The 12,900-nt window shown below is 38.3% G+C and overlaps 1 protein-coding gene across 17 annotated transcripts in view; it reads left to right on the top strand.

The window, feature by feature from the left end:
• Positions 1-12,900, top strand: part of SETD5 (SET domain containing 5) — a 72,085-nt gene that overhangs the window by 33,591 nt on the left and 25,594 nt on the right. For 3 of the 17 annotated variants that reach the window (XM_031470792.2, XM_064496286.1, XM_064496283.1), the window contains 13 exons: positions 732-1,330; positions 2,396-2,588; positions 2,868-2,973; positions 3,300-3,508; positions 3,846-3,904; positions 4,403-4,581; positions 5,513-5,551; positions 8,608-8,850; positions 9,430-9,578; positions 9,964-10,081; positions 10,817-10,926; positions 11,828-12,074; positions 12,403-12,525. In XM_031470792.2, coding sequence (XP_031326652.2) covers positions 2,497-2,588; positions 2,868-2,973; positions 3,300-3,508; positions 3,846-3,904; positions 4,403-4,581; positions 5,513-5,551; positions 8,608-8,850; positions 9,430-9,578; positions 9,964-10,081; positions 10,817-10,926; positions 11,828-12,074; positions 12,403-12,525 — 1,674 coding nt within the window. In that variant the 5' untranslated portion in view covers positions 732-1,330; positions 2,396-2,496. Of the gene's footprint in view, positions 1-731; positions 1,331-2,395; positions 2,589-2,867; positions 2,974-3,299; positions 3,509-3,612; positions 3,654-3,845; positions 3,905-4,402; positions 4,582-5,512; positions 5,552-8,607; positions 8,851-9,429; positions 9,579-9,963; positions 10,082-10,816; positions 10,927-11,827; positions 12,075-12,402; positions 12,526-12,900 lie in introns of those variants that run through there. The other 14 variants (XM_064496284.1, XM_064496287.1, XM_031470795.2 and 11 more) reach the window with 11 other exon arrangements.

Raw genomic sequence — 12,900 nt, 5'->3', positions numbered from 1 at the left:
TGCTTCACCATGCATATTTCACTGTCATGCATATTCCACCGTTCTGGGCACTCTTAAGATTAAACCTGGTGTGAAGGGCAAAATACGCAACTAAGTAAAAGACCTATATCTTACCTTATGGGATTTTTAATCTGCTGACAATGGTATGCATTGTGCTTTTTTTTTTTTTTTTTTTTTGTATGTTTGTAGGAAAACTTCTAGATGTAATAGTAGAAACAAAGGTTTTTCTCAATTTACAATCCTGTCATAAATGAATTTCAGACATTTTCCAAGAGGTAGTATTGTAACAGTAGGTTGCCTGTTTTACTTCTTAGTACAGTTAATGGAGTATCTGTTGTAAGCATGGTTTCTGTGTATGTGCCCAATTGTTATAGCAGTTCAAACATAGGAGAAGAAAGGCTATAATTACATTTGCGTAAAGTGGTTGGCAATCCTAACACTCTAAATTTTTAATCCATATTTTAAAATATATAGATAAGAGCTGATAAATAATATGTCTATATGTCACGGGATATCCTAGGAAATCCTATAGTTATCTATCAACATGTAACTATGTATTTATTCAGTAAGCAATATGGAAGTTGCAAAGTTTCCTTTTCAAAAGATATGAGCTTAAATTTTAGTATTTGGCACACATAGCAGAATATGAAATGCTCTGCCTACCTAGAAAGTATTGTGCAATGGGATGGCCTTTTAACTGCCACAATATACATTTTATTTTTATTCCCTAGACTTGCACATGAAGTGCATATGTTCATATTTACCCAGTTTGGAGATGGGTAAGATACAACCAACATAGCTCCATCTCCATGGCCATCTTTTATTCCATATCACTTTCCTTTTTCCCGTCCAAAAAAAAAAAATCCATTTCTAATAAACAGCTGTCATGTTTCACCCCATGTGTTCAGTGATTTCTCTTATATAAAATACGTACAGCTCTTTGGAATATTTGTTCATCTAGTAAATTAACAATATTGTGTAGTTACTACTTTCTCTTAACTGTCCATCATAGAAACTAAATTCTACCTTCATTTTATTAATGCTTGTTTGCCTTTGGTTTCGTTTAGGAAACCCCACCTGTTTCCTAATTCTCAGAGCTGATTGCCTCTCAGTGAGCCATGTTCAGATCATCTTTTTCTCAAGAATACTGACCTGCATTCTTGATGTATCCCCCGCCCAGTTCCCATCTTGCAGACACTCTTAAGTAATAAAATGCATGCAGTTCACTAACAGAGAATACTTTCCTATGTCTAAAGTTCTTCTTCACCCAGAAATTACCTTTGCTGTTATTAATAAGATCCCTTCTCACAGTTTTGGAGCATATAACTAGGTGAGTTGGATACATATCTCAGAACTTTCTTTTATCACTCACTTCTCAGCTGACATTGCACCAAGTTGAACTGTGTGCTTTATTCCTGCGAAGTACTGTATAATGTGTATTTCTAAGCAGGAAAAATGCATATTACTTGAAGCAAACAGTATTCATTATTTGACTCCCTAAAAGACTCTTTGATTAATCACTAAAGCTGAGTTATGTGTCTCTGGAGTTTCTAATTTGTGAATTCCTGTGCTGGTTAATTTAAGTGATGGATAATCCATTATTCAGTTCTGCAGAGTCATACAATTGCATTCCTTAGCTGTGTTTCACAATTCTCCGAAACCTAACCAGGTACCTAGCAAACAGAGTTATAGTTCTTTTTGCCCGAAAACTTGATTTTTGTCCTTTACCACCTGTGCCTTTTTACTGTCAAGTAAAGGCGTACATTAACTTCTTAAATTTGAATACATTTATAATTCTGTCATATTAATAAATTGTGCTTGAACAGTTTATTTTCCACTCAGCAAGGGCACAAAAAGATACTAAACCAAGCGTCTCACTGAGGCCTGGTTACTTAAGATCTTACATAATTTTCTTTAAAGGAAGAAAGTTATTCTGGTTTCCAAACCAATTAGGCATAGTAGAAAGAGCACAGACTTTGGAGTCAGACTTCGTTTCAGACCCTGACTCTATCAGCGTGTGACCTTGGTGAAGTCATGTATCTCACCACCTCAACTCCTTTTGAAAAAAATGGGATACTATTTACCATGTTTAGTAGTTGCTTAGTAAATGAGTTAATACATATAAAGCATCTGGCAAATAATGGACATTCAAAATGGTAGTCAGTACTACTGTTGTTATTTGTCACTAGAGTTTACTTCTGAGTACAGTTTTGATCAGTCTGAAGCTCTGTGGTATTACCATGCAGCTATTAAATAATTGTGTCCTTGATATGCTTGCATGTCATTGGTGGATGAGAAATTATTACTCTTAATATTTGAAAGGTGTTGGGGGTTCATCAAGATGAGAGGTATGATAAATATAAGATGCCGTTGTTTTTACCTGTACTTTCTTCAGGGTATCCTGTCTTGGTAGTGAATGGAAGAGGGCCTGGTCCCTGGGGCAGTGCAGAAGGCACTTTCATCATCTCACTCACTGCAAATGTCATGTGAGGTTTCATGGAAGTATTAAGAGATCCAATTAAGAAGAATAGTTCTGAGTCTAAACCAGCCCAGAGTGGCTTCTCTAGGGGAAACTCCCTGCTCAGCTGGTACGTTTGTGTTTGTCATTAGGGACAACTTGAATCCCAGGTGCCTGCCTTGAGACATCTGCCTGTACTGGCTTCATGTTACACACATATCACATTTAATAACACTCCTGCTGTTATTTATAGGCTTAGTTATGTTAATCAAATTGTTTCACTGAGTTCTTTCTCATTCTAGTGGCTGGTGGTTGTGGAAAGAGGAGGGATTAGAATGGGAAGTTAAGTCTTAGTTTAAGGGAAGATTAGGTGTTATGCTATCATGCGTTGCTTTTCGCCTTTGTGCAGCCCTGAATCTGTGGAGGCTAGTCCAGCAGTTAATGAGAAGAGCGTGTATTCCACTCATAATTATGGGACCACTCAGAGGCATGGGTGTCGAGGACTGCCTTATGCTGTGAGTATGCATTTGTTTCTCTCCAGAGCAGTGATCTTCCTGGAGTGTAATCCATTCTTATACATTGTGACTTTCTTGAAATGTTTATATGCAGCATGATGAAGTTGCCCCTTTTGCACTTCCCTGCCTCCAGCGGACGTCTAGCCCTGCATCATTGTTCTTGTTTTTATGTCCCAGTTGACCTTGGCATTTTGTTTTATCACTTTCCTGGTTGAAGCCAAAAAACAAAGGGTACTACTTTCTTCTTTCTTTCCATATGTACCACACTTTAGGGGAGAGAGGGGCCAGTGTTTGGACACTGTTGATTTAAAAAATCTTATTTTCAGGATCATAATTACGGAGCCCCTCCTCCTCCGACACCTCCTGCTTCTCCCCCTGTCCAGACGATCATCCCTCGTTCTGACCTGAATGGCCTGCCGTCGCCCGTAGAGGAACGCTGTGGAGACAGCCCGAACTCTGAAGGAGAGACTGTTCCTACCTGGTGTCCTTGTGGTCTTTCTCAGGATGGCTTCCTTCTCAACTGTGACAAGTGCAGGTAAGATCCTGTTCCATCTAAATCCAAGCCTGGGTTGCTGGGGTTAGGATTTCTTATCAGTAGGGAAAAGCTCAAAGTATTCTTTCTTGTGTTTGTTAATGTAGATGATTCCTTAGTGCTCCTTGGCTCGAATTCTCTGCACTAGGTGAGAATTGCTGACAACAAGGAATGAGAGATTGATGTTAAAGCTATTGAATTTGATATGAAATTTAATGTCCTGGAAACATTTGGTAGGTGGGAGGAAGGGGGTAGTTTATGCAGAGACTCTTCTCCCATGTGTGCGATGATGTGCTGCATGCGTTGGAAGGACTACTTTAAGTTTATTTTCCCTCTTTAGGGGAATGAGCAGGGGGAAGGTTATTAGACTTCATCGGCGGAAGCAGGACAACATATCAGGTGAGCAGAAGATGGGTTAGGCCCATATTTTGACATATACTATTTTGTGATTTTAATATTCATCCAAGAACCCCTCTTGTAAGTTCCCATGGTCCCCAGCTCTTCTAATGGAATGAAACTGAAGTCACTGTGTAATTCTCTTGTTGTGAATTAAATGTATCTAGAATCAACATTTTAGCCCTGTAGTCATCCAAAATGTTCCTTGTAAGCACATGCACACACAAATACACAAAAACAGTTCCTTTTCTGTTACATGTGCGTTGAGGTAATGAAGCTTGGGGGCCTAAATACAAGGGGAGAAATACATGCGATGTAGAACAGGATTTGTGTGCTTAATTCCAGTGATATAGGAAGAATCTTGTATGTCCTACAGATGATAGAGTTAATACTAGAAGTAATGACTTGCTGGATATAGGCTCGATCAAAAGGAATAAGCTGCTTTTAAACCACATTTGAGGCTTTTTGTACAACGTGAACTATGAAATAACCTTTTTTCAGGTGGGGATAGCAGTGCAACAGAAAGCTGGGATGAGGAGCTTTCTCCTTCCACTGTGTTGTATACAGCAACACAGCACACACCTACAAGCATCACCTTAACTGTTAGAAGAACCAAACCCAAGAAGCGGAAAAAGAGTCCAGAAAAGGGTCGTGCAGCACCAAAGACGAAGAAAATCAAGGTATGAAGGGTAAAAGTATCTTATATAGAAATATGTCTGAAATAGCTCAAATTTTGAACTGAGAATGCACCAGAATTCTTTTTAGAAGTTTGATCCAGATGTTTGAAGGGCCACTTTTGCTCTACTTGCAAAAATCAGCTAATCTGTGTTATGAACATGTAGATCAACCTCTCTTCTGCCACTCCATACCATCACAACTGGCAAAAAGTTTCTTCTACTCCAACCCCCGTCCCAGGTATGAAATCCTAGCCCCACCTGGCACAAGTCCGCGTGTGCTGCAGCCTCCAACCTAGCTTCCACCATCCCCGCCTCCTCAACCCCACAACACAGTCTGAAATTCTTGTCCTGGAACATGCCCACTTTGTGTCATTGGATAGATTGTTTTTTCCTTGTTTCAAAAAAATTCAGGAAACATCTCTTGAATGGTGTAGGCTTACTCAGTGTTGTGGTCACTTTTCCTCTATTCTTAACTAAAAAGTCTCCAGGAGAAACCTCTTCTGTTTTGTATTCTTTCTTCCCCATCACAGCAACTTTGTTGCTCTAGGTGACTTGCCCACCCCTTGTTAAGGGGATTGGTCTTTGTTTCCTTCTTATTTCAAAACTGGTAAATCTGCAACCTTACTTAACATTTTTGTTTACTTTTTCTTTTAGTGTCAGGGGTGCATATAGGACTTAAATGATGCATGTTCTTCCCTGTTAATTACTTAACTCCACGATGGAAAGTACTGGCATTAGCCTCAGAGTTCACTGGCCTTGAGCTACCCCTGTTCTTGATAATAGTACGGGGAATTCCATTGTATTTGTTACAATATAGGAAAAAGGGGACAGACTAGAATACTAGTTCTTGCCTTAGTTTTAGTTTCAGATAGGTATAACTGTCATTCTTGGTACCAAGTTTTGTTTTGTTCTGCTGTTTTCCTCTTTGGGATAGGCATTTCGAGAGGGATCCCGGAAGTCCTTGCGGATGAAGGTAAGGGGTATTCTTCCCTGATGCTGTGTTTTACTTCACTGTGATCTTGCATTTTGGTCAGCTTCTTTCTTGACATTGATGGTCTGGGAATCTTGGACTCTGCTTTTCGTTAGTTTGTAATTGTTGCCATTCAGTTTTCGTAGAGCCTTTCTCCAAAGTAGATTTTCTTGGCCATTTTCTGAAATATTTTCCCTTTCTGTAATCAGCCTTCATTTATTAGTTTTTCATTAGCTGCTTTTCTGGGGGCAGGGGTAAGTGACTTTTTGTCAAACAAAGTGAGGCTGATGTTTTCCGTCATTGTGATTGACCTCAACCTCAGGCATGAAGTTTTTCTGGTGATACAGGATCTCTTGTTCACCCACCCTAACACCATGTGGGCTTTTTAAATCACCAGTTGGAAAGATAAATTGCATCACTAGGAAAGTATATTATTGATAAGAATTATTCTTATTGGAATTACTTATTTTTGAACTGTTTTCTCCTGGCATGTCTGTTTGGTATAGCATCAGGTGATGCTAGTGTGGTTCTTTTCTTCAGTTATCAAATAAAAGAGCTTATGAGACATGATTTTGGATAATGGTTGCAGGACAGAGAAATTATGTGCAGTGGTTTAAAAGGACTTTTAGTTACTAGGTGGTAAAAAAGAGTCTGCCCAAAGGAGATTTGAATATACTGTCTGGAATTTTCTTTTACCTATGTGTGTGTGTGTATATATATATATAGGAGGACAGCATACTTCCCAAAACATCACTTATGGCTTCAAAGAATTTAATTAGAATTAAGGTCTAATTCTAATTCTGTTAGTATTCATATGCCTAAATGTGTAAATGTCTGATGTTAAAAAGAACATAGGTGGCACTTTATCTAAAATTAAAGACCTTACATTGCATATACTTATAAATAGATCTGTACATGTTTTAAGAGATGGGAGAGGACTTAGAGCCCAAAACCATCAGAATCCTGGGGTATCTTGAACATAATTATTTCTTTGCTGCATCTGTCTCCTGTAAGGGGCCATTTGCTTAAATAGATTTATGGGGCAGACCTATTCCTGATCCCAGCTGTTAAGTAAGCCCCTTTTCCTTTTATTAGCTAAATAGTGTAACTTGCCTCCAAAGATTTGAAACCTTTTGAAAGCTATTGACTGGCTCTCCCAGAAAACTGTATGTAAACCCCATATATTGCTTACAGTTTTGAGATGTTGACAGATAGCCCCATAAGCATGTTAAAATTTAGATAACAGAAAAATACTAGTTGGTTTATTTTGATTCTCATCAGGATTCTAAGTTGATTTATAAATTTTGTACTCAGTAATTATTAGTAGGAACTCCACAAAAAAATCAGGAGCCATAAGAATGGGAAGAATCTGTTATTTGATTTTTAATCCCAAAGTAACTTCCCTGCTGGAGAATAATAGAGACTGCTTTGAACCCAGTTTCTTAATCTTGACACTTTATTTTGAACCAAATAATTCTTTGTAGGGTGCAGGGTTATCTTTTGCATTAGTCTAGGCTGTGTAGCAGCATCCCTGGCATTTACCCACTGGGTGCCAGTAATACACACCCAGGTGTGATAATCAAAGATAACTTCATAATTAAGTGTCTCCTTGATGGCAGAATCACCTCCGGTTGATAACCATTGCTCTTAACCCACTGAGATGGGGTCTCCAGTACCCAGAAGAATGGAATAGCAGAGTAGACAGAGTTACATTAGTGAACAATAGTTAAAAGTATGGCAAAGGCTTCCACTATGCATTAAGTTTAACATGTCATAAGTCTAGTATCACTACTAGATGCTTAAACCTGGGAATACTGTTCGGACACCCCTAATCCTCAGTCTTATAGGCACCCTTAAGTCTCAGGTTTTGTGCTTCCCTTTTGCTCAGCTGCTGCTAACACCTCAAGCAGGTGGTATTCTGTTCTCAGTGTGCTGACGTTAGGTGTTTCTTAGACCCCTTTGTTTATTGTTTGTCCTTTTGGACTCCAGTGATAAATGTGGGGAAAAGTGTTAATTGTGTTGTTAATTTTTTCCTTCCATTTCCCTGTTTCTTGGGGAAAGGATAGTAGACAACAGTCAATCAAAACTAATGACACAAAAGTGAAAGAAAGCAGTTGTCATAATGGCTATAAATGTTTTCTCTATCATTCATTCATGGAAAGTAACGTTTGATTTTCTTATACCTGTCTTTGCAAGTTTAGAGTTGACATGAATTTGCAGATAGCTTTGGTACTCTAGTGCCTTTTCCTTCTCGTCATCGCTAGTATGACATTATCACTGTCAGTGTTTGTTTTGTTTTCTGATGACACCTTAAGTCTTGAACACCACAGAGGAGAACATGTGCTTAAGCTGTGTGTGTGTTGCTCAAGCACATGTAAAACTGTCTGTTTAGGTTGCTGTTGCTGAGATATAAGAACCTTTCCTCAGTACTGTACTGTCACAGAGGACAGTGGTTTTGCTAGAGAAGTATAGCAGAGTACCTCTCAGCATTTCCTACATTCCACCTACCCATGCCTCTCCCCCAACCTCACCTCTTCAGAGTGTGGCTGTTTTAAATTGTCAAATAGAGTGCTAGAAAGATACACTCCAAAGTGATAACTTTTTCTATAGGAGGCAAGTCACATAGAAAAACTGTCCTGGAGAGTAGTAAAACTATCCCAGTTTGAGCTGGCATACTGATGTTTGATAAGTATTGAAATCTAAGCAATGTGATATTTTGAAGTGCCTCTATTGTTCATTTTTATGAAGATTTCTTATGAACTTGATGTCATTCTTTTGATAAGCTTCATTTTTATGACTTAAAAGTGGTCATAAAATCACAGTGATAGGATGGAATTGCAATTTAAATTAATTTCTCACTTTATAAATGAGGAAACTGAGCCTCACAGCTCATTGTTAACTAAACCATAATAGAAGCCAGATCCTGACTCCCAGGCCATTACTCTTTTATGCCACACCACTGCCAAGTGAAAACAAATTTTCTTGAAACTCAGCCTGTTTTTTTCCTCCCATTTTTATGCATGGACTCTCCTAACCTACTTGACCTTTGTTCTCTACAGAATTCTCCTTCTGAAGCACAGAATTTAGATGAGAATACAACTGAGGGATGGGAAAATCGGATAAGACTATGGACTGATCAGTATGAAGAAGCCTTCACTAATCAATATAGTGCAGATGTACAGAACGCCCTTGAACAACATCTACATTCTAGCAAGGAGTTTGTGGGCAAACCTGCTATTTTAGACACTATTAATAAGACTGAATTGGCCTGTAATAATACAGTTATTGGTTCCCAAATGCAGGTAAGGATCAAAAGGTTAAAGACTCTTTAAATAAGTAGTTGAGATTTTAAAAACCCAGGAAGAGGACATATTTTGGAATCAATGTTTCTTTCAAATGTATAAGGCCTTAGAATAATGAGTTAGCCAGCTATTCAGCATCTTTAACCAAAAGCAGATTATAGTAACTAGAAACTGTTCAGATACATATTTTTAAACTATATATCTTTATTAATAAAAATAGATAAATTAGGAAATTTTATACATTCTCAGTGGGCATTAATAAGATTAATAGAAAGCTTAGCTAGTACTTTCTGATTCTTACATAAAAACTAGAGCCACTAAAATCTTAATCATACATTTTTCTTTGATTTTTTTCTTTTTCTTGCCTGGGGGTTGTAGAGGTAACAGTTTCACTAGATGGAGCCTGTTTCCTAGAAAAACTAAAGTTTTGTCAAATTTTAAAATGTCTGATCATTGAGCTAAATAACTTACAAATAAAACCCAGTAATATTGATGCCTTTTCCTCAATTAGGAAATATTTTAAATGTCCACTAAGCTGCTGTTGATATTATCTAATGTTAATATTCTGGTTTTGCTCAGCTACAGTTGGGAAGAGTCACTCGTGTTCAGAAGCACCGGAAGATCCTGAGGGCTGCAAGAGATTTGGCTTTGGACACTCTTATAATAGAGTATCGAGGCAAAGTCATGTTACGGCAGCAGTTTGAGGTCAATGGGCATTTCTTCAAAAAGTAAGAACATCATTCATTGAGCTTAGGGCTAAAGTGGGTCTGATTAAGCAGTATGGGTGCAAAAAACCATCCAGGTTGATAGAATTCTCTTGGGGGAAAAGATTACAGCTCAGATAAGCTCATGCCTGCCTGCGATTTGTAAAGAAGTACAAGTAAATCTGCAAATTGTTTAATATGTAAAGTGGCGGTGATTCCTTTCCAAGCCAAGCATTCCTTGCTTTGTGCTTGTTCTTTAATCAAAAGCAGACAAGCTTGTGATATTTTCCAAGTTTAGGCATTGCAAAGGACTGCTGCTGTTTCTGTCAGCATATGCTTCATATTTGAAATCATGGGGTGGCCTGTTTATTTGTGTTGAGAATTACAGGAATTTTAATTATATCCCTAGACCATACCCCTTTGTGCTCTTCTACTCAAAATTCAATGGTGTAGAGATGTGTGTGGATGCACGTACTTTCGGTAATGATGCTCGGTTCATCAGAAGATCGTGTACACCAAATGCAGAGGTAAGATTTCTGTAGCAACTTCTCTTTGAACGGAACCACCAAAAGGACAAGTCAACTGAAGAAGCAGTCTGAAAACTTCACCCAGATTAAGGTCTGTAGATAATGGTTATCATCTTTCATTGTAAGAGATAAAAAACAAAAATATGATAATTTTATTCTGATATGATGGGGGTAAGAAATGGGTTTTCTTTAGAGAAAGTAGAAAGGGAAAAAAGCAAGTTAGCATTTGCTAAAGAGAAACAGCTAGACTGGATAAGAAGTCAATGAGGTAGTATTAAAGAATTGCTGTGTAAAAGAAGATGATATCATTGGGCCAAAAGTAAGATGTGTGGTTGTGGTTTTTTACATTTTAGGTAATAGAATTATAAGAGAGATTCTAGACGTTTCTAGAGTTCATTACTCAGTGCATAATGACTGCAACCACATCAAATGCAGCATGACAATCCACAGAGCTTTCATTACAGACCAAGGAATTTTAGTTCTCTGGTGCTCCTGAAAACAGAGCAGTGATCTTACTCTGATTGCTAATGTCTCAAGATTTCCCCATTTATTTCAAGAAGTATCATAAATTTTCAAACTATTATTATATGAAAGTTAAAAATGAATTGATAGAGTTAAATAGCAGACTACCATGACTCTAAGTGGGAAATATTTGGGTGAAAGGTTTTTTTCCCTTTTGTGAAAGTTCCTGGTCTTTATGATAAACCATAAATAACCATGCGCCTATTCCCACAGGTGCGACACATGATTGCAGATGGTATGATTCACCTGTGTATTTATGCTGTGTCTGCCATCACCAAGGACGCCGAGGTCACCATAGCGTTTGATTATGAGTACAGTAACTGGTAAGACTGCCACAGCTTTTCCTGACATGAATGGCCTTTTCTTATACATTAAGCATTCCATTAAGTCGGCTTTTATTCCTTGCCATTTCCTTCTCTTTTTTTTCTGCCTAATCTTTCCACGAGTAATGCATTTGCTGCCTAGAAATTGTGGAGGAAGAAGAGACTGAGGTCTTTTTTCAGAGACATAGGTTTACAGTGTGATACTGCTCACCAGTCTCCTAACCATTTGGCTTATGCCTCTGTGTAGCAAGAATAACTAAAAGGGTATGTATGAGACACTTCTAGAAATTGCAGGAGCATCTGTTATTACATAGCACTTGTGCCGTAAATAAATCATATAGAATGAGGATTTAAAGATTCACCCCATCCACTTAAATCGTGTAAGCTAGCAGTGTATGACGATGCAGAAAAACAGGTAGCAAGCCATAGCCGATTGTGTGATTGGTTTTGTAAAATGGATGCTTTTTTCCCTTTTAGGCAAAAAGGGTTATGTGGCAAGTTGATTTTCTGCACAAGTGCAAGAAGAAAAGTTACTAATATTAAGTAGGGAATCAGTAGGCAAGAGTGAGGACATGGTAAAGATAGATATGAGATAAGTACGGCCACTGCAGACTCTGATCACTGATTCACTGCCCACTAAATAGCATAAAGACAGTTGGGAGAATTGAATTTAGTGGGGATTTTTTTTTCCTTTCCACTGACCATATATAGAAGAGCTGAGTTTATAAGGAGAAACATAGAATATTGAAAGTATTCATAGGACTCTAATATATCTGTTTAACTTATTCAAAGATAATATCAGAGGAAATTACTATCCTGATATTTCAAGAGAATGAATGGCTAATATAACTGATTTTCAAGGGTACTGAGACAGGCACTTTTGGTTGTTTCTTTGGAGCAGTAATTATAAAGTGGACTGTGCATGTCACAAGGGGAACCGGAATTGCCCTATACAGAAAAGGAATCCCAATGCTGCAGACCCTCCGCTCCCACCTCCTCCAAGCCTGCCCACCGTCGGAGCAGAAACAAGACGGAGAAAAGCACGACGGAAAGAACTAGAGATGGAGCAGCAGAATGAGCCTCCTGAAGAGAACAACCAGCAACCAGAGCAAATTCCTGAGAAAGTAACTGTATCCAGCGACCATGAGGTAATCTCCCCTGGTCAAAGGGTGTTGCTATGGTGTTGATCCTCTCCAAGTGAAGAGGATGCTGGGTTGCCACATGCTGTTTTATATAGGGAATCTATAGTAACACTTAATACCCTTCATATCAAGGTGGGTGTGCATTCATTATTCTCTATTTTTTAATACACTGTCAAGAACATCCTTTCAGGTACTTTCCAGGTATCAGTCTAGAGAATGGGATTTACCATCTGTGTTTACCATGTGGCCCCCCCATGAGTAACTATAAAGCACTAGAAGTTGGTTCTAGAGAGTTTTAAGCTACCAGAAAAAAATAGGGATTGATTTTTTCTAGAGCTTAAGAGTACAGCTGAGTGGTGCCTCTGTCTTAAAGGAAATAGACAATCCAGAAGAAAAAGCAGAAGAGGAGAAAGAAGAGGTTACAGATGACCAAGAGAACCCAGCTCATGGCAGGAGGGTGGGTACCTTCTAACATCCTTTTGTTTCTGCTGATTCCTGCTACCTACAGCATGTGAACCCCTTCTATTCTGAATTTGTATCATCTCATTTCTTCTGTGAGATACTATACCATCACCTCTAGGTTACAACTTGGCCTTTTTCTATAAAGTAGATTTCATTACAGTTTTTACACGCGCACGCACGTTACTCTCTAGTGGCCATTATCTCATGATGGCTTTAAGAGGTTTCTTACTAACAATCTGGTTTCCAAAAAAAATCTTGTCAGAACAAAATGTTTGGGCTACTTGCTCTCACTTAGAAACTTCATAAGTTTACACGAATTTTGACATCTAAAAGAAAAAACCTTCAGTCATATGGAGTCAGAAATTCTAGT

This window comes from Camelus dromedarius, chromosome 17, assembly GCF_036321535.1.
Source record: "Camelus dromedarius isolate mCamDro1 chromosome 17, mCamDro1.pat, whole genome shotgun sequence".
Lineage (NCBI taxonomy): Eukaryota > Metazoa > Chordata > Mammalia > Artiodactyla > Camelidae > Camelus > Camelus dromedarius.
Note: the sequence above shows the minus strand (reverse complement) of the source record. Positions and strands in the feature narration are given on the sequence as shown.